The 25,241-nt window shown below is 55.1% G+C and overlaps 10 protein-coding genes across 10 annotated transcripts; 4 read left to right on the top strand and 6 right to left on the bottom strand.

Moving 5' to 3' along the window:
- Positions 1–1,036: 1,036 nt before the first annotated feature.
- Positions 1,037–1,988, bottom strand: LY79DRAFT_275451 (peptidyl-tRNA hydrolase domain-containing protein). The gene is made up of 3 exons (XM_060552066.1): positions 1,586–1,988; positions 1,269–1,529; positions 1,037–1,211 (listed from the first exon to the last, which is right to left on the bottom strand). The coding sequence occupies exons 1-3, from the start codon at positions 1,816–1,818 to the stop codon at positions 1,127–1,129; spliced, it is 579 nt and encodes a 192-aa protein (XP_060412175.1). The 5' UTR covers positions 1,819–1,988; the 3' UTR covers positions 1,037–1,126.
- Positions 1,989–3,067: 1,079 nt separating this feature from the next.
- LY79DRAFT_591671 (RNA recognition domain-containing protein) lies at positions 3,068–5,809 on the top strand (the record flags this gene model as incomplete). The annotated part of the gene is made up of 3 exons (XM_060561311.1): positions 3,068–4,322; positions 4,377–4,556; positions 4,611–5,809. 3 exons carry the CDS (start codon positions 3,068–3,070, stop codon positions 5,807–5,809), a joined length of 2,634 nt encoding a protein of 877 aa, XP_060412174.1.
- Positions 5,810–5,971: 162 nt separating this feature from the next.
- LY79DRAFT_275486 (endoribonuclease L-PSP) lies at positions 5,972–6,909 on the bottom strand. The gene is made up of 3 exons (XM_060552067.1): positions 6,608–6,909; positions 6,324–6,476; positions 5,972–6,230 (listed from the first exon to the last, which is right to left on the bottom strand). The coding sequence occupies exons 1-3, from the start codon at positions 6,770–6,772 to the stop codon at positions 6,135–6,137; spliced, it is 414 nt and encodes a 137-aa protein (XP_060412173.1). The 5' UTR covers positions 6,773–6,909; the 3' UTR covers positions 5,972–6,134.
- A 1,453-nt stretch (positions 6,910–8,362) lies between these two features.
- Positions 8,363–10,215, bottom strand: LY79DRAFT_690554 (ankyrin repeat-containing domain protein; the record flags this gene model as incomplete). Its single annotated transcript, XM_060564732.1, has 3 exons — positions 8,363–9,250; positions 9,445–9,576; positions 10,103–10,215. The coding sequence occupies 3 exons, from the start codon at positions 10,213–10,215 to the stop codon at positions 8,428–8,430; spliced, it is 1,068 nt and encodes a 355-aa protein (XP_060412172.1). The 3' UTR covers positions 8,363–8,427.
- A 481-nt stretch (positions 10,216–10,696) lies between these two features.
- LY79DRAFT_704936 (uncharacterized protein) lies at positions 10,697–12,687 on the bottom strand (the record flags this gene model as incomplete). Its single annotated transcript, XM_060564993.1, has 4 exons — positions 12,132–12,687; positions 11,992–12,082; positions 11,778–11,941; positions 10,697–11,724 (listed from the first exon to the last, which is right to left on the bottom strand). Exons 1-4 carry the CDS (start codon positions 12,193–12,195, stop codon positions 10,697–10,699), a joined length of 1,347 nt encoding a protein of 448 aa, XP_060412171.1. The 5' UTR covers positions 12,196–12,687.
- On the bottom strand, positions 11,778–12,687 carry LY79DRAFT_635603 (uncharacterized protein). Its single transcript, XM_060562256.1, has 3 exons — positions 12,132–12,687; positions 11,992–12,082; positions 11,778–11,941 (listed from the first exon to the last, which is right to left on the bottom strand). Exon 1 carries the CDS (start codon positions 12,635–12,637, stop codon positions 12,260–12,262), a length of 378 nt encoding a protein of 125 aa, XP_060412170.1. The 5' UTR covers positions 12,638–12,687; the 3' UTR covers positions 11,778–11,941; positions 11,992–12,082; positions 12,132–12,259.
- A 339-nt stretch (positions 12,688–13,026) lies between these two features.
- On the top strand, positions 13,027–15,401 carry LY79DRAFT_559265 (ferric reductase like transmembrane component). Its single transcript, XM_060558244.1, has 2 exons — positions 13,027–13,656; positions 13,811–15,401. The coding sequence occupies exons 1-2, from the start codon at positions 13,275–13,277 to the stop codon at positions 15,187–15,189; spliced, it is 1,761 nt and encodes a 586-aa protein (XP_060412169.1). The 5' UTR covers positions 13,027–13,274; the 3' UTR covers positions 15,190–15,401.
- A 118-nt stretch (positions 15,402–15,519) lies between these two features.
- LY79DRAFT_519323 (VanZ like family protein) lies at positions 15,520–16,302 on the bottom strand (the record flags this gene model as incomplete). The annotated part of the gene is made up of 2 exons (XM_060555126.1): positions 15,520–16,130; positions 16,278–16,302. The coding sequence occupies 2 exons, from the start codon at positions 16,300–16,302 to the stop codon at positions 15,520–15,522; spliced, it is 636 nt and encodes a 211-aa protein (XP_060412168.1).
- Positions 16,303–17,261: 959 nt separating this feature from the next.
- LY79DRAFT_275361 (uncharacterized protein) lies at positions 17,262–21,614 on the top strand. The gene is made up of 3 exons (XM_060552065.1): positions 17,262–18,791; positions 18,855–20,008; positions 20,060–21,614. Exons 1-3 carry the CDS (start codon positions 17,711–17,713, stop codon positions 21,251–21,253), a joined length of 3,429 nt encoding a protein of 1,142 aa, XP_060412167.1. The 5' UTR covers positions 17,262–17,710; the 3' UTR covers positions 21,254–21,614.
- A 2,782-nt stretch (positions 21,615–24,396) lies between these two features.
- On the top strand, positions 24,397–25,174 carry LY79DRAFT_275350 (uncharacterized protein). The gene has a single exon (XM_060552064.1). The coding sequence runs from the start codon at positions 24,620–24,622 to the stop codon at positions 25,106–25,108; it is 489 nt and encodes a 162-aa protein (XP_060412166.1). The 5' UTR covers positions 24,397–24,619; the 3' UTR covers positions 25,109–25,174.
- The last annotated feature ends 67 nt before the right edge of the window (positions 25,175–25,241 follow it).

Below are 25,241 nucleotides of genomic sequence, written 5' to 3'. Positions count from 1 at the left end.
TCAGCTGGACACATTAGGGGATTAAGGGGGAGGAGACCCAGCCAAGCATCTCGACCTCGTGTTCCGCGGCCTTCCCCCCCACTGCTTATCTAAGGATTGTTCCCCGTTTCATCATCGAGATATCTGCCCCTTCTACCCCTTTATTCGCCTACCAAGTGCCTTGAGACAATGGCAGCCCAGCACAACTGAGCCGACCAATGGCGACGGAGTTTTGAGCAAGGGAAATGAGCATATCGACGTCCTTACGAAGCCGCCGGCCCAAACTAGGAGTCCCATGTGAGATTCCCGCAGTCCCCGACCCCCCCACCGGTTCCATGCACTCAAAGGCGCCGCCAACCAGCCCCGTTCCTCGTCCGTTCCATTCTTTGACACTCGGCAGTCAGTTCAAGCCTCACCCCCCAGGCTGTCTCTTGTCGTCCAGAAATCGACGTGTACACGGGCCAACGATGGCAAACAAGTCGTGGGCTTCCTTCACCAGGAGCGGCAGGCTTGACTGGCTGCTGCTTCGGGACAATGCCTCGGGCTGCACCGAGCATCTCTGTTCATCTACCCAAGGTACTCATGCAGGCACAACAGTTGTTCATGTGTAAACATATCTTACCCCAACAGATATCGTTTTCCTCTATTCTCTGCCCCAGGCTTCCGGCTTCTTTCTCTGCCCCCCGTCGTGCATCTTTTTGATGCCCAACAACCGTCTCTGCGAATCCTTGCCGTCTCTTCAACCATCGTAGAGGCGGTTCCAGTTGGAAAACGCCCAGACCATATTTTCCAGCCCTGCAGCCCAAGTACCATTTCCCAAGTCAAAGTTCACGGTCAAGGCAGGGTCGCCCCCGTTTGCCGGCCTGCCGCGCTTGGCTTGGATTCCAGAGTATGGACCATACCCTGCCCACCTCTTCCCTTTTTCTTCTCGACGTCCATTTCCAGCAGGCTGGCCTGGTGGCTGCATGTCTCAATCAACTTTGCTGGGTTGAGCCAAGTGGAAAAGAAGAAAAAAAGGGTTGAGCAACGAGTTTATATGCCGCAGTGCAGCATCAAACTTTGGGCTGGAGGGCCCATTACTCGCGCCTTTTGATGGATATCGATCGCTCGTGCAACGCACGTCACCATGCCATCTCCTCTCGACCGCTCAGTCGAACGATGGCCTCCGGCTCTGCTTCTTGGAACTCAGATGCTTCTTCTGCTTGAGTCGCCCCTCGTTAAACGACTTTGCTCTGTGCAAACACGTCAGCCTCTGACTTGGCGTCGCAGACTTGTGCATGTCAACTCACAGTTCCGCATGCTTCTTCTTCTTTTCCGGGCTCGTCTCGCCGGGGACGGTCTCCTGGTATATCCTCTTGACTTCGTCGATGAGCTTCTGGTGATTCTCTTCCACATTGGCCTCTCTATGCCGGTGCGTCTGGGCCTGCAACGTCAGAGAATCCGACCTGGCCGTGTAATACTTGGATCCTCTAATGCCCTGATGCAGCAGTTTCGGCAGGACCGGCAGAAGATCTTTCACAGGCCACACAGTGACGGCTTTGCTTTCGGTCCTGATGAGAGGTTAGCAGTAAGCTCGTTTGATACTCGATAGCTGGCCGGCACCTACTTGTTGACGTGCTGTCCACCCGGACCGCTTGAGCGCGCGTAGGTTGTCTGACCCCTGGGAAGCTGGCTGCCATCAAAAGTCTTGTGCCACGACCTCGCCCTGTCGAGCTCTTCAGGGTCGAAATCGGACTCGAACGCTTGGTACCTCACCCAGCGAATAGGCTGCAGGGCCCGTATGAGAGGATTTCTCAGGGTTGGACGTACGGCCTGTAGAAAGCCTGTGGCCAGCTTCATCGTGCAGAGCCGAAGTATCAGCCCGGTGTCGACAGTTTGAAGGTTTGGACTAGGCCAGTTCTGGCGGCGGTGAAACTTGGCTGAAGAAAGAGTATTATAAAATCATCGGGGGAGTTGGTCGTTGGATAAGCACCGGTGCAATGAGCTCTGGTGTCCAGGCCTTCATCTCGCTGCCATGCTCAGACTCAGACAGACTGACTGCCTGCTCCAAACAGAAGTGGAAGTGGAGTTTTCCGGAGCAGAAGGAGGACCGTGCCGACTGATCGATTCTCACTGTCTATTGACACAGTATCTGCTGTGTCAGCTACGTACCTCCTTCGCCATAAACAGCTAGCGTTTAATGTGGATCGCAAAACCGTTTTCCCGAGATCGCATTGGCCACAATGCACGCCTTCTCCAAGAAGTAGGCACTGTAGGTAGTAGTGTAATGAGTAGTAGGTGCTCCCTCAGTCTTGGGTTCTCGAGCTCTCCGAACCTTTTAGCGTTTTTCCCTACCGCACACACACTTTCGCGCGACACACCGACACTCCGCCCGCAACGACACCTCGCGCCCATGGCTTCAAGGCCCGACAGTCTCTGACCTCGTCCTGTCCAATCAGTCACCTGCGCAGCTCAAGAGAATAAGCTCTGAGAAATTCCCGACCTGCCTTTACTTTTGAAGCAAACTTTTATGCAGTTTCGCGAAAGCTCTTCTCGGCGCGCACTCATCATCTATTCCATTGGATACTCCCCGTGTCCGCGACCTACTTTTTTCTCTTCCTTTTTTTTTCCCTCGTTTTAAACCCTCTCGCGCCGCGCCTGCTGTCTTCCCACCCCCACCCTTCTCCCACTTTCCTCCCGCGTTTTGTTCTCAGCCCAATCACAGCCAGTCTTGCTTGCCTTTTCCCACCTTCGCCTTCACCCTCACCATCGCCTTGCCTTTTGCGCGCCCTCGTATGGCGACTCCCCTGCCGCTCAACTGAACTCGCAGAGAATAAAACAAGGCGTCCGGTTGCCTTGTCCATCAGTCTCTCCCAGCCTGACATAAAGCCCAACTTCCGCCTCGCAGCTCTTCTCCCTCTTCAACAAGCAGCTATTTTCTTTCTCTCTCTCTCTCTCTCTCTCTCTCTCTCTCTCTCTCTCTGTCTCCCAAGCTTGCTTCCCTGCCTCTTTGCGCCAGCCTCGCCGTCGGCACCAGCAAGGCTCCAAACTATCGCCGCACTGCTCGCCTATCGTCATCACCCAACGTGCGCCCTCTTCCAACAATTTGATGCCAGAGCCAGAAGCCACCCCGGAGTTCGAGGCTACTGCCGCCGACCTCTCGCCCCACTGCCCATCTCCCCTTCACTCCGCCGCTCCAGCTGTCGTGCCTGCTCTCCAGGACACTGCCGATATCCTTGATGCAATGTCCGCCCAAACTAATGGAGTTGCCCACGGTGGCCTAGACGCTTTTGCACCCGCTCCTGTAGTCGAGTCTGCCCCGACCGACTCGTACGCCTTCGCCGAAACTGGCGATGCAAATGGCGACAATGACGACGTCGACAGTCTGGATGATGCCTACGGAGAGGAAGAGGAGACAGACACGGTCAAGGTGCAGGAACAACAGGTGGAACCAGACGCCGGCGAGGATGACTATCTCAAGATCTTCGACTCTCCTCCTCGGGATGCGGATGAGGATGGCGCTGATCAGGATGATGTATCAAAGGCACCAGAATCCATGCACTATTCCGCCGCTTCTGCTTCTCTGTCAAGCCCTGCCCAAGGGGTCCCTCCGCCTGTCGCTGATTCCTCGTCGGCCCGCGCTGCTCCTGCTGCTGCTGCTGCTGCTGCTGCTGCTGCAGACCAATCTCCCACCAATCCCGCGCCTTCCGCGACAGCTACCGCCCACCCAGGAGCTGATTCGAGCGCGCCCAACTCGACTGCCAGCATCGCCGAGTCCAACGCACGCAATGACAATGCCCCCGAGGATGATCACGCCGTTGACATCTCTCGCCTCGTCGCTGAGATGACCGGTCATACGAGCGAGTCCAGCGCCGGCCAAAGCCCTGCCGGCTCTACCCAGAACCATGATGCCCAGTCATCCTCCAACTTGACCCCCTCCGCGTCTGCTACTCTTCCTCCCAGACCTCCAATGCCCCAGCAGACGGCTTCCACGTTCCCTCCTGAAGACTATCGGGCCTTTCACCAGCAGAATGGTGCCCCTCAGGCCCCCTCCAACATGATCGCCCAGCCCACGCCGGGACAGCCCTCTACCTATGTGTCTGCCGGTGCTCCAGGTGCCCCTGGCACTACGTCCGACGCCTTTGGCGGCCTTCCTCCTCCTCCCGCGACCGGTCTGAATGCGACTGTCCCGATCACCTCCATGACTGCGCCTCCGCACCCGAACAATGTCGGTCATGCAGCTAACCAGCCGGATGAGACTACTGACCGCCAGAAGCATTGGGAAACATTTGTCAACGACGAGCGTCGCTACATGGCAGATGCCAAGTGGGATAGATTCCCCGATGGCTCACGCATCTTCATCGGTTCGCGCTCTCTCTCATCAGGCAGGCCTGACGGCGCCATTGACTTCTTTTCAGGCAATTTGTCGAGCGAACGAGTCTCGAAACGCGATGTATTCGACATCTTCCACAAGTACGGCCGCCTTGCCCAGATCTCGCTCAAGTCGGCCTACGGTTTCGTCCAGTACCACAACCTGGAGGACGCCCAGGCTGCCATGGACAACCTGCAGGGCATCGAGATCAAGGGTCGCAAGATTCGTAAGTGACATGGTATCGAACACAACGGAGCAAAGAGTGCTGACTATGGACTAGATCTGGAAATCTCGCGGGCTCAGAAGAAGAAGGACGGTAATGAACGTAACCGTTCACCAGAGCGCGGTGGTCGCGGGGGCCGACAGGCTGGACGCCAGGAACGTCAGGATGGAGGCAATTCGCACCATGAGAATCGCCGCAACCGTGACGACTACCGACCGGGACGATCCTCGCCTCCCAGACGCAACGGCGGCCACGCCCGCGAAGACAGTCACGGCAGCCGCGATCGGTATCAGCACGACGCCCTTGACCGGTCGCGTGGCCGATCTCGTTCTCCCCGCGGTTACGGCCGTCAGAAGGACGGCTACCGCAGACGCAGCCCCAGCCCGCCCGCCTTCAACCGAGCTGCGGCGGCCGATGACCGCCTTGACATTCCACGCCGGTACGGGAACCAAGTGCCCGACGTCCAGTTCCTGCTCCTCCAGGAGCTCAGCCGCGACTTCATTGCCTGGGTTCAGCGTGGCTTCACTGATCGAGGCTTGAAGGTGGATGTTATGTTCCTTCACCCAAGCTTCCCTCGTGAGGCAATCATCCAAAGACAGGTGATTGAGGGCGTCCACGCCATTGTGGACCTCGACGTGCACGCGCAGAATATCGGCAAGATCCCGATCCGAGTCTTTGACCGCTCAGGCGGCGTCAGTGCCCGGTATGACGATTACCGTGACATCGACCCCCCTATCGCGGCAGAACTCATCCTCCGAGCCAAGTCGCAGGCGGTTCCGGCGGCAGCGCCTTATCAAAATGCGCCGCCTCCTCAGCCCCAGTACCAAGGATACGGCCAGCCGTATGGACAGCCTGTACCGCCTCACGCGCCTACCTACCCTGGATCCCAAGGCCCTCCACGTGGTCCGCCTCCCGCTCAGCAGCCAGCCGTCAACCCGGCGGATCTCGCCAGCCTGATGAGCGGCATCGATAATGCGACCCTCCAGCGGCTGCTGGCTAGTATGAGCTCCCAAGGCGCTGGCCCGGCCGCCGCGAACAGCGCCGCCGGAGCTGCAAACGCGCAGTTCCAGGCCCTCATGGGAGGTATGCAGACGGCACCGCCTGGGACACAGACTCAGCCTGCCTCGTACGGGGGGCAGGCTTATGCTCCCAACGGCCCGCCGCCGACAAGTGGTCATCCCGCACCAGTCGGCACAGGTGATTCAGCCGCGCAGGTCGAGAACATCATGGCACAGCTTGCTAGATATCGACAGTGAGGCCCGCCGGATGAGGTGTCTATCCAAGGTGTTGAAAGAGGCTTGACGAAGACACGACGTGGGGAGGGTTCTTTGTATTTACTACCCGGCGTTACGTGGACTGTGGGGGTTCTTGCATCGGTTGCACGAGGAAGGTGGGCAAAATGGTGTTCTAGACTTTCGCAAATGCTTTTATTTTAGCCCACTTGAGGCGGGTCGTCTCCCATCCACTCTACGTGCCCGGGGGGGGCTGATTACATAAATACAGGTGTACATGACACTTTTCTCTCAGACCTCTTGAATAAAACAAGTAACTCAGCAAGCCTTCGGAAATCTGGCAAAAGCCTTACAGCTTCTCGGCAGGCTTGTTGAGGAATGCCGTGCACTCGATCTCGACATCGGTGCCCAGTGGAAGCTGGTACACGGCGACGCACGTCCGGGCCTGCCCCCAAGGTCAGTTTGCTTTTCGGAAACCCGCGGAGGGTCCCACCACACACTGACGAGCGTGGGAGGGGCTGCATAAAAGACGACTCACGGGCTTGGGGTCAAAAGTGAAGAACTCGTCGTACGCCTCGTTCATGGTGGCGAAGTCGGCCATCTTGGTGATGTAGACGTTGACCTTGACGACGTTGCGGAGGCTGCTCCCCGAGGCTTCGAGGACGGCGGAGAGATTCTTGAGGGCTTGGCGCTGAAAGGGGGGGGGGAACCGAAGTCGCGTCAGTATGTATACAATGTCATGATATCCAAAGGGGGTGGGGGTTGGATGAGAAGGAGAGGCCGTAGGGTGAGAAAGGGGGAGGGACAGGAAAGAGGACGTACAGTGCGGTCCTTGACGGTACCCTCGGCCTGCACCATGCCCGGCTTGTCGGGGATGACGCCGATGTTGCCGGAGCAGTAGACCATGCCGTTGTACTTGATGGCCTGGGAGAACTGCGGGAGGGGCGGCGGGGCGTTGGCGGTGAGGACCTTTTCGATAGCGGGCATTATGGCGGTGTTTTTTTTTTTTTTCCCCTTCTTCCTTGCCGAGAAGTGTTGTTTTTTTAGTCGGTTAATTAGGGTTAGAGGCGGAATAGTATAAGACAGACAGCTCAGGCAATGGAAAACTATACGAAGAGAGGTGGTTCGGGTTGAGTCAAGAGCGCGCGAGAGAGATTGGGGATGATGAGTAAATATCGAGATAGACAAGAGGACGATAAGGCACCGGCGCGGGGTCGGAGGGCGTGTGGAGACTGCGCCGCCGGCGGGGTAAAAGGTATGTTCAGTGAAGGGCGCCAAAGGGCGCGGATCTATCTGAGCGGTCGGGTGTGCGGTTCGGAGCGCCTGCGCTCGGCGATTGAGAAACTTTGGCCCTCAACGCGGTCGCTCGCTCGCCGGGCGAGGAGACTCGGTTTCGGGAACTGAACGTCGTTCCAATGCTCTCTGCTGCTGCGCTGCTACGGCGGAAGGTCACCATGATACCGACGGAAAGCGCCCGTCTCCACTTTGGCGGTGTCACCTTCGCCGCGGGGCGGGACGTGGCGGAGTGGCTTGGCCGGCCGAAGCCGGCGTCCGCGCCGACCTCTGCGACGTCGTCCTTGCTATAGGGGGGGGGGGGGGGGGGGGGCGTCATCGCTTTTCCAAGCAGGAGACCTTGGGGTGTCCGCATTAATCACAACTAATTGGAGATACGATTTGAATAGATAACGCATGTTCAGGTTGGCCTGAATATGGTAAAGGCTAGGGTTCCATGTAACCAACATTCTACTGTTATACAGACAACCTGTGTGGTTTTTTTTTTGTATTCCAAGTACATCAGCGACCAGTACCACCTACAACAAGACGCCAGACGCTTTCCGCAGAATCTCGAGCGCATATAGTGGGGGCAGTCCGGTTACATGAGATGTCGTCCAGTCATAAGCGCCTTGTACAAAAAATCAACCAACCCAAATGACAGATTTTTTAGCCGCCTCTCCTCTTTGCCTTTTCCATCGGCGACTTGATAAATCCAAATCTTGGCTTCATCTCGCATCTCAAGGACCCAATTTCGGATGCTCAAGCCACCTGGAGAGTGGGTGTCGAGGTCAGCGCCACATCGAACGAGAGCCGAAACTGTCCACAAAGCGTGATCCATGAAAAGCGAGACATCATCGACGGCCTCACAGAGCGTCGTTTATCTATGGTTGTCCCCCAGGTCAGGATTTGTACTATGGTCCAGTAGAATCTTTACGAGGCACGAGGCACTCCGTTCTGCGGCAAGCAAGGCCGGCGTTCGGCCTTCGTTGCCCCTTGCATTGACGTCGGCATCAGATGAGAGAACTTCTCGAGTGAGACCTCTGTGGAAGCTGTCTTGGTTGGATGATTCGGTCATCGTTTGAAGTATTGTCAGACCCTAATTGTCTCTTTCTGCTGCGCTGGCACCACCATCGAGCAGGATCATCGCGTCGGTAAGGTTCCCACGGCAGCAGAACTTTTTTTTCTCCAGGTGTTGAGGAACTTGCTCAAAGCAGTTGTACCAACGATATTCGATATACCCATCTTAGCCCCATAGTCAATAATCCCTCGGATGATGCAGGTCTTGAGAGCAGCAATGGCCGCAAGGAATGCAGGTTCCCCTTTATTGGCCGTGTGACTGCCTTCAGCACCGTTCTCAAGTAAGAGTCTCATGTTTCATTGATCCCCAAGTCAATACGAGATAAGATCGGCGTTCCACCGATGTTGTCTCTTAAGTTCACATAAGCACCGTTGTCGATCAGTTCTCTCGTTACCTTAGGATGGAAATATTGGGCATAGTGGAGAGGTGTCCTGCCGTTTTGGTCAGCCTGGTTGACTCTTGCACCATTGGCAAGAAGTATTCTTGCAACATGAAGGCTTCCCCTCTGTGCTGAAATATGAAGCAGCACGTATTCGCTTCCATAAACACGATGGACGTCTCCGTCGTGCCCCTTTCCGGCCGCGAGTAACAAAGCAGTGCGACCCTTGCTACCAGGATGATCAACATTGACCTCCTCGTTCGCCACCTTAGGTAAGATTTCGTGCAGATGTTTGCCACGACAGGACAATTTTGCTTCAGCTTCTTCTTCTGAATCTTTAGAGATGGCGGTATGAAGCGGTGTACAGTAATGCTCCGCCCCTGTTTCTTGGAGGTTGTGGGGGAAGTATTGCTGAATCAGGCCTGCCGAGCTGTGAATCGCGAGAATGCAGAACAGACTAATAGTCTCATGGAGTCGACGTGTCCCGTACTTCTGAAGCAAGTTTTCAACCACAATCCAACCGGCCCTGTCAGTACTCAAGTCTTTCATGAAGTAGACCTGCGGCATGCTTCCCGCAGCACAGTCAGCATGATGAAACAAGTGACTGATTGTGTATTCCACGAATGGGTATTCTTCTTGAGTCGTAGAGTAGAAGCCGCTTTTTTCTTGTTTTGCCTTCGGAAGCGGCTCGGGGTCGTTTTGAAAGATAGGCAAAAACTCTAGCTCGGCGACCCTAATTTATGATACACAGCATGATTTCAGCTTCTCGTGACCTATTGCCCCGAGGCCGGGTGCTGCCTGCGGGCAGATGGCTTGTAGCTCGAATATCGTCATCTGTGAGAAGAAAATCTCGGACAGATTAATGGATGAATTGAACTGTGGGCTCCATGTACGTCGTATTGGATATCACAGTCGTCTGGGAAAGACCTTCTGACGAGTCGAAGACAAATTCTGTCCATGGCGTCCTCCGAGATACGCTCAGCGCGCTGGCGTTCAAGGCCCTCAGGGCAGCGGCCAGACACCATAGCGAAGTAGTACTCCTTTCGCTTCAACGGCCTGCTGTTGTATATAATGCATTTTATGCACAGGCGAAAGTCACACATGTTCTCGTGGTCCCTGACGATCATGTCCCTGAAGAGATCACTAAGCTTTTCGGGTATTGTGACCTGGCGTTTCCGCACTGCGAACATGCGGCCTTTTTGAACTCCCTGTTGAGAATGTCAATGACCAAGACAACCCACATGAACACCCCGAAGCCTTTCGAATAATCTCCTCGACAAACTTAATGGTTCGGGGGCTGCCCCCATCTTCGTTCTTCAGCTTTGTACGCACATAATCGTCCAGGTCTTTGGCGTGGCCAGCTTGAGCCTCCAATGTCTGCTTCAGGCTGTGGTCGGTTGGAGAAGCGAGGGTATAAGAGAGCCTTGTTCGGAGCAGCACACTCTCTAAGCTCCTCGAAGAATGCTAACATTTCCCTAATCTCGCCTTCAGCGCATTCGTCGAGGCCTGTTCGACTGGGAGAGCACAGATCCAGCTGACGGTGTGTGCGTCGCGTGTCAATTCATCGCAAGCTTCCTTCTCTCACCGACTGGGGGCTTGGTTAAGATCACTGCCGTCCAGTCTCGTTCGCTTCGTCGAGATGTTATCTTGGTCATCGGAACTCTGTGCATTGCTATGGGTCCTTTTGCTGGTGTCCATGTCCGAAGTCACTGGAGCACCGAATTCTGTGAGATGACTTTGATGCGATTGATATTGTCGGAAAACCTGTGCTTAATGCTGTACATGGCACTTCCTCTTCTGAATGTAGAATTTTCTGGTGTATTCACCAATCATGGAGAGTGGCCCGGTACATGGCCTGGCCCTCTTTTATCGCTCTTTATTCGCAGCTATCAGAGATTCGGTGTGAGACCCCAAGGCACCCATGATCAAGAGCAAGCTGGTTCGGGATCCTGACAGCAGGGACAACATGGCACTTGCAACCGCTTGGTCGCATCAATGATTTTCGGACTAATGAGTAACCGAAGCTGCTACAACAAGGCCAGAGGCAACCAGAACATGGAGCAGGATTTTGGTTTCCATTCGTTAACCCAAATCTAGAACTCACTCGAACGCCCGCCCGCCCAAATTTCCCCCTCCCTCCCCCTCATAATCTTGCTGTAGCATAGCAGGTCAGCCTGTTTCATGCCGTTCTCTTCCGAATTAGCACGGGTGGCGCCGAAGAATGCCATGGCTCATTCTCAATATCGGGGTCTACGTTCGAAGAAACCCGGTTTTGCTGGATAGAACCGATGATTCCAAAGAGGGCCAAACTGTGGCGATTGTACCACAGAGCGGCCGTTGCAGCAGTGATGGGCACCGCCACTACCCAGTAAACCCAGAACTGGTCTGAAACCTGCCACGATCCCGACTCGGAATCGAAATCAAAAAAGGATGTGCTGAAGACGGCGGACACGAAAGTTGCCGGCAAGAACAAGAGCGTAAGGAAAGCGATGGTCCTCATGGCCTCGCTATCTCGCTGCGTCGCACGGCCAATGGCCAACGAGACGCCCGAGTCGAACTGGGCGACCATATTATAGGCGAGGGAAATCTCGTTAAAATGCCGGGCCTTGTTGGAAGCCGACCGCTCCTGGAGACTGTTGAGCATCTCCTCGAAGAACTGCAACCGCTGGTGGGTGTGATGCCAGGCCTTATTCCAGGCCGCTTCCTGCCGAGCACCGGTCCCCGACTCGTCTTTGAGACTCTCGTGCTGCGCCAAGATCTTCCTGGCAGCCGTGATGCCCAATTCCAGGGTTTCCGAGACGTGGATGGCGTGCCTCGCGGTCTCGTGCAAATGGCGGTAGTCCGTTGTCGGTTTCGATATTGACTCGCCCGATGAGTTCGCCACGTCCCTCTGCTTCTCTGTCGTTCTGACCGTGTCGCGTACTGCCCACACAGCGGCGTCTTGCATAGTGACGACCTTCTCCAGGAGCTGGATGTATATCCAGTACGGATCGATGAAGTAGCTCGGGTCTGGTATGGTGAACAGGGGGTCGAGCTCACTCTCGGGCACTCGCGTCATGCAGCTCGCCGCGGGCGTTCGAAGATCGAAGATGATGAGAATAGTCTGCTGCCGTGATGGGAGCCAGCGTGTAAAGACGTTGAGCTTAAACCATTCGTACCCTGGGTGCTCTCTGTTGGTAAGCTTGACTGGGAAGCGCGCCCACGTATCTGTCTGTGTAAGTACAGGATGTTATCGTCGAACTGGACTTTGGGCGACGTACTCAATGCGGTCGTGTTGCCGTCGTCGTCTATGGTGGTCTGATAGCCAAAATAACCGTTGGAGTCTCTGCAATATCTTTTCCACCAGAGGTCTGGGATGGCGAATGTTTCCGCAAAGTGTCGTTTGCAGACTGGACACTCACGGATCTTCTGGGCCTTGGCCTCACTGTGAGCACGTTAGCACCAGTCTACGCTAGTAATGTCCCTGCGGCATACACAATGCACACGTTGAAGTCGCTATTCGGCAAGAGACGTCGGTTTTTGTCGCCGGCGGTCCTCGTGGTTGTCTCCCATTCGTTTCCATCGCCTGTGGCGGTTGTCAGTGTAGCCGATGGCAGGCGTTAGTGCAAACACACCTTTCTTCCAGCAGCGAAAGACGAGATCGGTACATGCAGGGTTGGAACATGGATTTTGGTGCATGGCAGGTGATTTCAGTGAAGACGATGGCGATGAGCTCGTTCGGGGCTTCACTGTACTGAATTGTTCATGGAATAAACGAGAGTATTAAAGGACTCAATCTTGAAATTCGGATTGCACCCGCATTTTGACCGACTCCGCCATCTAGGCAGCGTAGGCTGGCAACATGGTCAGGCTGCATGGAAGGAAGGCAACCAATCCGATCATGTCGTGGACCCAGCTGTGATGCAGTAAGGCGTATTTCGAACCCCTCACTGCCACATTCCAGGGGGTGAACAGGCTGATAGTTGTGTGTGTCTCGGGAGCCGACCATTACCCTACCCGAGATGTTTTGCGTCCAAGCCTGGAGGTGAGAAAGAATTGCCTCCGGAGAGCAGAAAGCAAGTGATTTAACCGGCGCGGCTCCTTGGAGTCCACAGTAGGCAAATGAGGCGGGCGGCAACATCGAGACATTGTGATGTCTCCACCAGAGAAGGAAGGAAATTGCGTATCAAGGTCAAGAACGCCAAATCTTTGTTAATGCTCATCCCGGGCGCCTTCCTGACTAGCCCCTAGGTCTCCCGCGAGGTTTCCCCTGCCGTTAGGGACGTTTCTCCACCGGCTAGCTACCTGGTACAGTTACCCGTATCCGTACGCAGGCAGGAAGGTAGGTACCTAGCTAGGTGCTAGCTAGGTATATAGGTAGGTAAGCCCACCGAAAAGGGTAGTCCGGGGGTTATCTAAACTAACTCGGTAGTTTTGGGCCAATCAGAAAGAGGATTACCATGCAGTTCCTGCGGCCGGCAATTGCGGCAGGCAGCTGGAACACGCGCCTTCCTATAGTTCTAGACAAAGCAAATATTAAATCCTCCGCTCGGACATTAATACCTGAGACGAAGAAGGTAGATGGTGAACTTTGGCTGGACCCCGTCCCCTTTTTCCTCTCTACTGCACCGGTCTCCGTCCGAACCCTGCGGGCCGCTACAGACTGTCTGTTTGCAGGCTGATTTCGTTTGCTCTCGTATAGTGCCGAGCTTCTCTCATGACCTCCCTTCTCCATCTCAATTCTCCATCTCCCCTCATTGTCCAATAGATCGCCAGCCATGGGTTGGCCCTACCGTTTCATAGACCTTTCAACTGAAGAGGTCCAGCTTCGCAGAGAAACACTAGACCGCTATGGCGCCTATGCTCATTACTCGGCCTTGGCACCGATCGTCCTAGCCTTGCTCGTCCGCCTTGGATCATATCTCCGACAACGCTGGCAGAGGAGTGCCGCCTACGACGCCGTCCCCATCTCGCCTGTCTTGAAAGAGAGGAGACAGAGCTGGAGCGGCAACTTGGAGGCCAAAATCCGGAAGGGCAAGTGGTGGCTGGACGATGATGTCTACTTCATGGGTCAGCACTGGGGACAGAAAGACCAGTGGGTCTTTGGTTTGGCTTGGGCCTCCTGGCTACTTGTTCTGAGTGTGTTGGAGACGGGCGATGGTAAGTCATGTTGGGAATCCCCTCGATGGAGTATCAGCACGGCCGCCATTCAGCCATGTGCCTTAGCTGGCCGTTCAATGAGTTGCCGAACTGGACTGGATGAGATCATTGCACACTCGAGGTGCCCAATTGAACTACCTCTGACCGACTCCAGACTACCTCCATATCACCAAGCGTTTCGGCATCATTGCCGTCTCCCAGATTCCATTCCAGTATCTCCTGGCGTTGAAGAGCTTCAGCCCCATCGCCAAAGTTTTCGGCACATCGCACGAGGAGCTCAATAAGTGGCACCGCGTCCTCTCCCGCGTGACGCTCTCCCTTCTCGTGTTGCACGTCATGTTCTACCTGAACTTCTTCGTTGCAAAGGGCCTCGTTCAAAAGCGCCTCTTCGCGCCCATTGTCTTCGCCGGCGTCGTCGCCTTTGCAACCATGAACATGATGACCTCAACCGCCGCCGCCGCAGTCCGTAGGTATTCCTACCGAATCTTCTTTGTGACCCATCTTGTAGGCGCCTTCGCCATCCCGCCGCTCGTCTTCTTCCACGCCAAGTCAGCCCGTCTCTTCATGGCCAAGGCCGTCGTCGTCCTCCTCATCGACATTATTGTCCGCCGTCTTCGCACGGTCACGGCACCCTCTAAGCTTGAGACCGTCCCCGGAACGAACTTGGTCAAAATTTCGGCCTCAATTCCCCGGGACAAGGCCAATGCTTTTTGCGCCCGTCCGGGTTCCCACATCTATCTCAGCGTTCCTCCCGCAGCGCGGCCCGGCGCCGGTCCTATATCCTCAAAGGCCATGCTATTCGAGTTCCTCTTCAACCCCTTCACCGTGGCTTCCGTCGACGAAACGGCCGGCAACCTCACCCTGGTAGCCCGCGAACTCGACGGGCCTTTGACAAAACATCTCGGCCGCTTCGCCAACGCGGGCACTGGCACCCACGACAGCAAAGTTCCGCTATGCATCGAGGGCCCCTACGGCGCCGCATCTCTTCACTTTGACAAGCTCATCAGCTCCTCCGTCGACCGCGTCCTGCTCGTAGCCGGCGGGGTAGGTGCAACATTCACTATCCCCATCTACCAGGCCATCCTCCAGGACAATCCCAACACCAAGGTCGACTTCGTCTGGTCCGTCCGCAGTGCGGGCGACGTGACCTGGGCCATGTCAGCCGACAAGTCCACCAAGAGCGTCCTCGATGACCCCAACGTCCAAATTTACTACACTGGCGACGCCCTCAACTCGGACGCCACGGGCCCCATGGCCGGCCTCCCCGCTGAGACAAACCCTGAGGGAGAGATGGAGATGAGCGCCATTTCATCGCACGGCCCCAGTCGGAACCGCCTTACGAGCCAGCAATACCGCAGGCGTCCAGACCTGTGTAAGATTATTGACGACGTCTTCAGGAAGGGCGCCGAGGAGAGGGTCGCCGTGCTCGTGTGCGGGCCTTCAGCGATGGGGCGGGAGGTGCGCAAGTATGTCGGCGCGTGGGTCATGAGGGGCCGCGAGGTGGTGTGGCACAACGAGGGCTTTGGGTGGTAGAGCGGCTGCATGCGTGCGAATCTGGGGTTCCCCCGGCAAAACATGACCGAGGAAAATCCGGGGTCGTTCCCTTGGAGGGTTTGTCTGATCTTCTAAAAAATACTGACAGAGAAAGATGGGCCTGTTCGTAAATTGTCACTTGTTGTGTCATGGTGTTACTTGGATGAACGGATTCCAAAACTTGATCAGGAGATAAAATACTAGAGACACTTTTTTCCCTATCACAACAAATACGCTACTAGGATAAGGGCCTCCCAAACGCCGAAATCATAACTCAATGCTCATCCATCATGTCGCACATTCCATTTCCTTCCACCGTGCAGCAGGGCCTTAGTCGGCTCGCTTCTTCGAGTTGCCAATGCCACCCGTGTCGATATCCTTCCCTTTGACTCCGCCAATGTCACCGTCAGCATCGTCCTCATCCCAATCGTCCACCTGGTTCTCATCCCAGTTTTCCACTTCCTGCTCAAGCGACCTTCCGCCGGCATCAACCCCACCAGAACCGTCTCTCGTACCGCTTGACTCGACAACCCCCGTCTCGTGTCCCTCGCCGAGTTCCACGTCCGCATCGTCTTCGCCAGGAACAGCCTGGTATGTCTTGGCACGGCGCTTGCGTTCGAGCATGCGCTTGTGGTACCACGAGCAGAGTCCCAACCCGGCGAGCGAGCCGATGATGTTGGCGACAATATCGTAGAAGTCGAATTCGCGGCCGTTGGGCAGGAATCCTTGCAAGAACTCAGAGCCAACGCCGAGTACGAAGGTGCAGATAGTGAGCGTAAGGTTGAGGGTGCGGCGGCGGTTGGTGTCGAGGATCCAGTAGAAGACGATCGTGAGGAGGAAGAAGGTGCCGAAGTGGAGGACTTTGTCGTTTACATATTGACCGAGTTGGAGGGAGGTCAGGCCGGCGTAGCCTGCGATGAGGAGGAGGACGAAGAAGACACCTGGGAGGACAGGAGGTTAGCCAGGACTAGCGGTTTATACATCCCGAGAAGCTGTTTGGGGAACTGGGACCGGAGCTATGCCTTGACCCGGAGCTGCGAGGATCGATGGATGACCCAGATCCGGGCCAGTTGAAGCTTTTCACGCACCTGCAAAGGGCAAGCGTATCCGCATTTTGAAAGCGTCCTGCAGCTCTTGCAGAAGATGCGAGTATGATTGGTAGGGTCGGGTTGCTGTAGCGCTGGAGGTAGCTGATCTTATGGTCTTGGAGAATTTGGATGCAGTGATCGGGGTCGAGCAGCTTGGCTACAGAGCTGACATGATGGGAAAGAGGCCAGATGCGTGTTTGCTCGAGATGGAGCGAGAAAAGGGCCGGGGTTATTGAGTAATGGGGTCGTCACAGACGAGGGTGTAGGCGAGGCGTTTGTCTAGCTGGCCGAAGCTCCCAGACAACTGAACCTTTTTTGTGCTTGCGAATGGAGTTCCTCAGCCCACTGACGAAAGAGATGCGCGGCGGTGGCGCCCGACCCCGGGCCGACGAGGGAGGCAGGGGTGGCCCCCCGAGGATTTTTTGGGGGGGTTGCCTTAAGCTGGACTGGTCAGGTTCGCGGTGGCCCGGGCGGAGGATCCCGTGGGCCACTGAGGGGGGCCTGGAGGCGCGCGACGTGCGATATCTGGGGGGAGACGCGATGCGCGCGCGGATGCGGCTATGAGCGTGTGGTCGCAATGAGAGGATCGGCGATGAGTGTGTTGTTATGAATTGAGATCTCGTGTGGTTGCTGCATCGGTAATTGCTGAAGATTGCTGATAAAATCACGAACTCTTATCTCAATCTGCATCACTATCTAAATATATGTACATAGTATGCACAGCGTAACAGGACTTCCTGGCATAAACATAGAGGTTCTGACCGCAGGGTGCTGACCTCGCGAGGCTTGCCTGCGTGGCCCCCGTTGCGCACTGCGACTGGCTGGCTGTACTCATCACGTGACAGAGCCTCACGCGATCCGATCGCTGGACTCCCCCCCCCTAGGGGGGAATTACGGTGGCATAGCCGCTCGCGCGGTCATCGGTATTGGATGTTCCTGTACCTGCATCCCGCAACCGCGACACCCATCATCACCTCAGTGCACCTGGTTTCTGGGTCTGAAAAATAGGTTGATCGGTGGATTGTCTCCTTTAAAGTCTTATTTGTTGATTTCCGGTGCTTTTGAAGGCACGTGGAGTGCCTGGGGCGGCACATCTCGTTGCCTCTCAAAGTCCTGTGTACCGCTCCCAGCGGCCTATTCGCCGTGTTCAGGCAAGGGAAAAGTTCCATCGCGTACACTGGTACGAGCCTCTCCCAATCCTCAACCTCACCTCTTGGAACCACGCATAAAGCCCCCTTTTTCAATCCATCAATACACAACAACCGCAACCTCCCGCGCCTCCAAAGCTTGTCCGTCATCTCTATCGATGCCGCTCTTTCTACTGATGCGCTCGTAACGACCCTTTGCCGCCCGGACTCGGTCCCTGACGAGCGCATTTCCTTGCGCATGGCGACACGACGCCCGCTTGTCGCTATCATCAATCCGGGCACAAAATGTCCCTCCCCAATGGCCAACACGCATGGCAGCCGCCGTCTCTCCATCATCAACCCTCCAGCCGCCTGTTCCATCAACTTGACGATGGTCCTGCCCGCAACGGAACCCCCATCGACCACTCGATGGCGTTGATGCCTGAGGCACCGCCTGATATTGAAGACGAGCGACGACGCGCCTTGTTCAAGGACCTCTATCACAAGAGCGAGGCAAAGATCGCGCTGCTATTCGCCGATGATGGATCATACAACTACTCCGCCATCGATGCACTGCGCCGCCCCTCCGCCCCCTCCCCCTCAATCTTACCCCCTACCACCGACCATGCGCCGATCCAGGAGCCTCCATTAAAGAAGGCCAAACGGGTCATCGACGAAGACGACTACGGCGATGACGACGATGAAGATGAAGAAGACGCGACACCCGCCGACCCCGGCAAGGCTGGGAGCGGCACCGCGGCCGCTGGCGCCGGTTCCCTCCTCTCCCCTTCCAAGTCCGGCAGTTCGCCCGTGCACTCCGTCAGCTCGCCCGGCAAACAGCTTGAGAAACTCAAGCAGGCCGATGGGCTCCAGGACCTGGCCAAGACGAGCGAGGATGCGCGCAAACAGCTCGAGGAGGCGCGCAACGCGACCGAAGAAGCGGCGCGGCGGAGCTTCCATACTATATTTTACACCCTCGAGAACGACCGGACAGCTATGCTCGAGCAGCAGCAGCTGGAAGAGTCGGAGAAGCAGTTACAGGCCGAAATGGAACACAATAATAACAACGCCGCGCACGGCGCCCAAACCGAGAACCACGGATCGCTCAGCAGCGCCAACCTCGGCGCGTCGAGCCTTACCCTCAAGCACCTGATTGCGAGGATCGACATGAAGCGTGACCAGGTTCGCGCCTCGGATGCTGAGCTGCGGTCGCTCATGAACGAAGTGCGAAAGAACCGGAGCAAATGGGCCAGCGAGGAGAACGTCAACCAGGAAGAGCTGTACGAGGCTCTCGAAAAAGTCTTGACGGAATTGAAGGCACATACGGAATACTCGACACCCTTCTTGCAAAGAGTCAACAAGCGCGACGCGCCCGACTATTATAATCGTAAGTTGTCTCCAGGCAGACGAGTTGGATCCCGGTTGGCTAACAACCTTCGGCACAATGCAGTCATCAAGCAGCCTATGGATATGGGGTCCATGACAAAGAAACTCAAATCCCTCACCTACAAATCCAAGGCGGAATTCGTCACCGACCTAAACCTGATATGGGACAACTGCCTGCGATACAACCAAGACATGGGCCACCCTCTCCGAAGGATGGCCAATGGCATGCGTAAGGAAGCCGAGAAGCTTATCCCCCTCATCCCGGACCTCGTCATCCGCCCGCGAGCCGAAGTCGAGGCCGAAGAACGCCGTAAACAGAATGGTGGTGAAGAGGATGGCGGCGACGACTCGGATGACGAGCCAATCATGTCGTCTCGCGGCCGTACCGCTGGAACCAAGGGTGCCAAGTCTCGGAAACAACCCGCGGATCAGAAGGAGGGCACCCCGGGCGTCGACCAGAAGCCGGTCCTGCATCTCAACGGTATCTTGGCCAAGGGCCGAGAAGGCTCTGAGGCCGTTGACGGGAGCGGATTCGGCACCCCAATTGCGGGCTCGGCTACCCCCGGTGGCCTCAACGGGCATTCTGGTATCGGGAGCAATGCAGACGCCATGGACATTGACGGGCCGACACTGAACGGCATGGCATTGGGACAAGCTCTTAACGAGGCGGTAGAACAAGCCTACGAGGATGACGAGTATAAGATCTGGAAGCAAGTCACCAAGAAGGACCGGGCGCTGATCGCCAAGGAACGCCATCTGATGTTCAAGGACAACAAGCTCAACACTGATGCACCCGCCCTGCTCAGGAATAAGGCCGGGATTCGGTGGTACTTGAGAGGACAAAAGGAGGCCGAAAGCCTTGGCGTTATTGGTCATTCTCAAGCCGATTCCTCTGCTGTTGCGGCGAAGGAGGCTGCCAAACCAGCCGAGACCCTTGCGGAAGGCATGGAGGGAGAAGAGGAAAAGAACGTGCCTGCATATTACGAGCCTCTGACCATGATCCCGGATATTCAGCCGAAGCTCCAGTGGGTCGAGGACGGCGAGGGTCAAGTCATCAATCAGCACGAGGAATATCTCCAAATGATTCCCGAGGGCCACTTCACTGCGCCTAAGAGTAAGTTGACCAGCAAGATCGACAACAACATCCGGCAAATCCAGGAGACCAGGAAACTGTCGAGCAAGATCGGCGTGATCAAGCAGATGCAGATCCAGACTCAGGTATGCACGCCGTTGCCAAGGAGCAACCAAACCATCTAACCCACCTTCTAGGTCTACAACAATCAGTTTCCCAAATCCAACTACGAGTCTTTCATCGAGCAGGATGCCGAGCCCTCTTTCATCGCCGATACTGGGCCTGTAATTGCACCAGAGACTTGCCGTAGCGCTTTGCAACGCTCCGTTGCCAAGATCCTTTACCACACCGGTTTTGAGGAACTTCAGCCGTCGGCCATTGACACCCTAACCAGCATCGCGTCTGACTACTTTGAAAAGATCATCAAGACATTCAACATCTACCGCGAAGCCGAGAAGATCGAGGCTACCAACTCCCGCATCGAAGGAGCCGCCCGATTTCAGCCGCGATTCACCCCAGAAGAGGTCATCCTGCACACTCTAGACGAGAACGGCTGCGACTTGTTGAGTCTGGAATCCTACGCCAAGGACGAAACCGACCGACTCAGTTCGAAGCTCAGCGGCATCCATGAGCGTATGAAGCTCCACCTTACCGAGCTTCTTCGCCCTGCTCTCACCCAGGAGGCCGGGCAAGATGGTGTCGGTGCCTTCAAGGACGGCAGCGAGCAATTCGTCAGCGGAGACTTCGCAGAGGATCTTGGAGAAGATTTCTTCGGCTTCAAGGCTCTCGGCCTGGACAAGGAGATGGGTCTTGATATGCTTTCAGTCCCTCTTCACTTACTTCAGTCTCGTGTCCGCAGCCAATACCAGATGCAGACCCAGGCCGTTGGCGCCGAAGTTACCGACCTCTTCGACTCGCTGCCGCCCGTTGAGCCTCTCACGAAGGATAACATTCACGACCAAATTGGTCTGGTCAAGAATTTCTTTCTCGCCAAGCTCCACGCTAATGGTGATGCCCCCCTGGTTGAGGATGAAGAGCTTCCTGTCAAGCAAAGGCGTCCTAGGCCCCGTCTTGGGGCATCCGGAAAGATCGTCTCACCGCAGAAGCGGCCGCCCAAAGAACAGATCGCGCTCGCCAAGAAGAAAAAGAAGATGGAGCTGGCGGCGCAGGCAGGTGACAAGGGTGCCAATACCTCTCCGGAGAAGAAGGGCGAGACCACACCGGCGAAGAAGGTAAAGCACGCCAACATCAATGGCGGGGGTAACCCGTCAGCGATTGTATTGCCCCCCAGCATGGAGCGGCACGAGAGTATGCAGAGTCAGGGCAACGCTAGCCAGACTGACAAGGACGAGCCTATGGGGATGATGAGCCCAGAGAGCATCGAGAGATGAACACAGAGTTCATGGCACCTGCATTCTGTGCATACTCCTGCTGCACACATGTCGTTCTGAGGCCCAGCTGGCGATACTGTCGCGTGAGGAATATGGGCCTTGCTGCAACGATTGGGGGTTGCCGCCCTTCCGCTACCCTCAGGGATGCCCCACACAAACCTCTACTGCAGGTTTCATTACTTGGCAGTCATTTACACTGCTTTCATTACCTTGTATTCACATAACCCCAAACGTTACCTGTTATCATACACCACTTTGATATACGTTTTCTACCCTTTTTTTCATTTTCGCACACCCCCCGGCGTTGAGGTTGGATCATCGTTTGGTCTCAGGCAAGGGAAAGACGGCATGTCGTGCAGACCGAATCAGACATTCCGGCATGACCTTTACTAAGGATATTGGGATACCCAAAAGCCATTGACTGGCGGTTAGTCAGGGCGGGAAGGTCGGGCCTCCTTCAGAAAACGGGAGCGTCTTATTTTTGTCATTTCGATGTTGGAAGGATGGGAGCGAGCTTGTGTGACCCCATGGGCGTTACTGCTGGCTCAGTGTCTGGCCGTCTGCCTATTCCATTGTCTTATCCGAGATTCGGCCCTTCGGTGGCACTGCAAAGCGGAAAATCTCCGTCTTGGACTGAGGCGGAAAGGGTAAACTTTTGTTCTTTTTTTGATTAATGCCGCTTCTGTTTTTCAACCCTTTTTTTTTTCTTTTATAATGCAACAATGCAAGCCGCCCTTAGTATGAAACAGGCGAAGAACGTTCAAGAAGTTAGGGAAAGGGTGGTTACCCTCATTCATTTTGCTGTTGTCATTGCGGTACGGAACCAAGAAAGAGCTACGGCACCTCGGCTAGGGTATGGGTGGAATTGTATTCCCTCCCTACTACATCTTTTACGGCGGCATGGTTATTTCGCTAGCTACGCCCCATCGCATACGTCAAGGATTCTGGTAGGAAGGGTGTGGTATGTTTTTCCCCTTTATGTTCATTGATGATGCGATGCGCTTGGAGATCGATATTGATAGACGGTGTGTGTTGGGCTTCTGGCTACTTTGGCGTATGTGTGTTTGTAGGCCTTTCCAAGGCAGAGTCAATTCAAGATGATAAATCCGAACGCGCTTTGGCGGCCCTCGTGATGTTTTGGTGAGCAGATATGACGAGGATTGTGACCATGTGTAAAGGCGAGGAAAGGGAGTGGGGGCTAACGGCCATGCACATTGAAGGCCAAAGGTCGTAGATGGGTAATAGAGCAGCTTGCCCTTGTGTCGAATCAAATCTTGCAGTGTGGTGAGACACCAGAAGCATGCCTCCAGTCCAAGGGTGCTGACTAGTGATCGGCCATGGCCTAGAGAGAGGAACGGGTGTGTTGACAGGTCAAGGATCGTCGCATGAAGCAGGCTCAGCATTAATGGGGTACGGGTACGAGGTAAAAGAAAGTGTGGAAAATAGTAGTAGCAATACCCTCCTGTTCCTCTGTAAAGTACTCTTTTTACTCCCAAGAGCCAAGAGGCACAGTATCTTTATTTCAGCTCAGAGCGGTAACCATTGTGATGCCTATGAGCACGTGGATTAGGCCAGACTTGGGCCCTGCAGGTAATCCAGCTCTCCCGGCTGAGGCGCTTTGAAGCCCCAGGCTTGGAGCCAGCTTGCCACCGGGCATAAATGCTTCAGGAACATGGCTCTCTATGTATAGTGTTACAGCCTATTGGAGAGTACCCTTCGGCGGGCTGAGGCTCGCGCTTCACGAGGGTGCCGGCGCAATGGTCACCGGCGACTCGTCTTGAAACGCGGACCAAGGATTTACCCTCATGAGCGAGTTTTTGGGCGTTGAACTTTTACGCGTGAAGAAGATGAACTCAGGTGATTGAGTCTTTGAGGGGGATTTGGAATGAGGACTTGAGATGGCGAGGATGCGGCCCGGCGGCCATATCCACGGAGAGTCTTGCATGCCCGCAAGGATTGAGGCCTCTATAGCTGAGCCAATGGGAGGTTGTATGTTGAATCCATCTCTAGTCTTGATAGAGCCCAGGGGTTGAATGGTACCGTATATGTGGACAAGACGCCTTACTGGACTGCCGGCACGAGCATGAGGCATAACGCCATTCTCTCGTGATTTGCTAGTTTGCTTTCTTCCGCGTTTGGCAGTAGATGAGATGACTCTTGGGCTGCTAAGCTCGATCTTGACATCTACGTTTGAGGCGAACGATATCTTCGTTGGGTGATGCAACTTCTATCACGGTTTTTAGAAGCTGGTACTCATTGCGGCGCAATGAACTGTCGCATAGATATTAGCTCACTTATCTGGTATTAGAAGTTGCTTCGTGAAAGCCGACACCCCCATCTGCTCGGCTTCACCCCTCGTCCTCTTAATAGTAGGAAGAGGCCTCTTCAATTTGGCCAGCTTGAGAGCGTTGTTGAAAACTGGGCAGAAGCCTCTAAGAGATCAGTAGAGGTCAGGCCAGATTTGTATTCGTGTCTATATTCCGGGCCGAGGTGAAAATGGGCTACTGGAATCGCTATCAAGAGGACCTCCGGAGTGTGATGTGCTAATTACTTCTACCGTTCCTAGAAGAGCTGATGAATATACAGTGTATGCCGACGCGGGGTTCCTGCGCGCAAAAAAAGCGGGAGGGTTCGGATTCTGCTATTTCCAGATCGAGTGAAGTGGAGGGGAAATATCGACCAGTCGCTCTCAAGCAGGTCCGCAGCGTATCCTACGGTTACAATTACTTTGAAGCCGGAGTACATAGCTCGTCAGAAGAAGACACGCTAACCTTGGAACCCAATATCTTGACTCAGTTGTATCACAGTTGGACAGAATCAAAGCGTGAAGGACTGGCGAATTGAATCGGGGTACAATGAGAGAAAGTTGGTTGTGTATATTATACATCCGAAAATAAAGCTAAGAGTCTGTAGGCACATCTCTCAGTCTGGTGAGAATATTGAACGGTTGAGGCTGTGGCAGGGCTAGACTGCGCTGACCAGCCAAGGGACAACCGTCGGGGAGGGGGGCATATTCGGGGCTCTGTCTTATATTCTCTGGATATGTCTTATGACCATCCACTTTTGCAAATTGTTGAGCGGCTACTTGTGACGATTAATGGCACGCTTGGCTGTGCGGAGGTCATCGCCGTTGAAGGTGTTTAAGATTGGTTGGTGGAGTTCGGTACATGTGGCATTTGAAAGATGGATAGGCCAATATAACAGTGGAAAGAGGGGCAAGCAACAATGGTCTGTTATATCGGCGGGGCGATCCTGCCGCATGAGAGCCAGGTAAAGGGATAAGATCAAGCGTTCAGCGTGCCCGATATACTCTTACATGCGGCAAGAGATGATGGGCGCGGCTTTGGCATTGGAATTCCGGTCTCTATGCTGCTTGGAGTGTCGGGTCGGAGGACGGAATATGGACCCACAAAAGGAAGCTCCGATGGCCGTTCCGGCTTGGATCGGGATCGGCCCCCACATACGGCGGTACGGCGTGTTTCAGAACCCAGTAGTGGCCCGAACTGCGCGGACACAGTATCAGAGTACCTAGCTACGGCTTGGAAAGGTCATCTGAGACGTGCTATGCAGCCGATTGGCAGACAGCCAATTCATAGCTCGTCAAATTGTCTTGGTACTGTTCGGTGCAGCTGGGCAATGCGCGCAGATTGCAATCCAGATGCCAACTATAGCCGCTCCTGGTGTGGATTGAAACAGGAACCTATGGGGTATGTGGCGATGCCCGACTGTCAATCCAAATCGACTGATAATTTGCCAGAAATCATCAACCGTTGCTGTTTTCTAGACCTAAGGGCGTGGCACAATATTAAGTCGCCGACGCAAGGCTGGGTTTCGCGGTGTGGGCTATTTGACTAAGACAGGGTCTCGTTTGAAAGTTGGTGGACACGTGTTCACACGAGACGTCGATAAGTGAGTGCACTGCGACGGAATAACAGATTTCGCGAGGTGAAACGGATAATCGACAGACGTGGAGAGAGTTTGCGAAGCT

Source organism: Colletotrichum navitas, assembly GCF_030913465.1.
Source record: "Colletotrichum navitas strain CBS 125086 chromosome Unknown LY79scaffold_47, whole genome shotgun sequence".
Taxonomy (NCBI): domain Eukaryota; kingdom Fungi; phylum Ascomycota; class Sordariomycetes; order Glomerellales; family Glomerellaceae; genus Colletotrichum; species Colletotrichum navitas.
This window is presented reverse-complemented; position numbering and strand designations above follow the sequence as displayed.

What these genes read in the sequence shown, in the direction of transcription:
- LY79DRAFT_275486 (XM_060552067.1), bottom strand. Translation starts at nt 6,772, where the DNA reads ATGCCCGCTATCGAAAAGGTCCTCACCGCCAACGCCCCGCCGCCCCTC. An exon ending in GTACCGTCAAGGACCGCACT is followed by an intron (nt 6,477 to 6,607) that starts GTACGTCCTCTT and finishes CCCCCCTTTCAG; the next exon opens with CGCCAAGCCCTCAAGAATCT. An exon ending in TCACTTTTGACCCCAAGCCC is followed by an intron (nt 6,231 to 6,323) that starts GTGAGTCGTCTT and finishes CCTTGGGGGCAG; the next exon opens with GCCCGGACGTGCGTCGCCGT.
- LY79DRAFT_559265 (XM_060558244.1), top strand. Translation starts at nt 13,275, where the DNA reads ATGGGTTGGCCCTACCGTTTCATAGACCTTTCAACTGAAGAGGTCCAG. An exon ending in TGTGTTGGAGACGGGCGATG is followed by an intron (nt 13,657 to 13,810) that starts GTAAGTCATGTT and finishes GACCGACTCCAG; the next exon opens with ACTACCTCCATATCACCAAG.
- LY79DRAFT_635603 (XM_060562256.1), bottom strand. Translation starts at nt 12,637, where the DNA reads ATGTTGCCGCCCGCCTCATTTGCCTACTGTGGACTCCAAGGAGCCGCG.
- LY79DRAFT_275361 (XM_060552065.1), top strand. Translation starts at nt 17,711, where the DNA reads ATGTCCCTCCCCAATGGCCAACACGCATGGCAGCCGCCGTCTCTCCAT. An exon ending in CGCGCCCGACTATTATAATC is followed by an intron (nt 18,792 to 18,854) that starts GTAAGTTGTCTC and finishes GGCACAATGCAG; the next exon opens with TCATCAAGCAGCCTATGGAT. An exon ending in AGATGCAGATCCAGACTCAG is followed by an intron (nt 20,009 to 20,059) that starts GTATGCACGCCG and finishes CCCACCTTCTAG; the next exon opens with GTCTACAACAATCAGTTTCC.
- LY79DRAFT_275350 (XM_060552064.1), top strand. Translation starts at nt 24,620, where the DNA reads ATGCTGCTTGGAGTGTCGGGTCGGAGGACGGAATATGGACCCACAAAA.
- LY79DRAFT_275451 (XM_060552066.1), bottom strand. Translation starts at nt 1,818, where the DNA reads ATGAAGCTGGCCACAGGCTTTCTACAGGCCGTACGTCCAACCCTGAGA. An exon ending in GGTGGACAGCACGTCAACAA is followed by an intron (nt 1,530 to 1,585) that starts GTAGGTGCCGGC and finishes ACCTCTCATCAG; the next exon opens with GACCGAAAGCAAAGCCGTCA. An exon ending in AAGAAGAAGCATGCGGAACT is followed by an intron (nt 1,212 to 1,268) that starts GTGAGTTGACAT and finishes GTGTTTGCACAG; the next exon opens with AGCAAAGTCGTTTAACGAGG.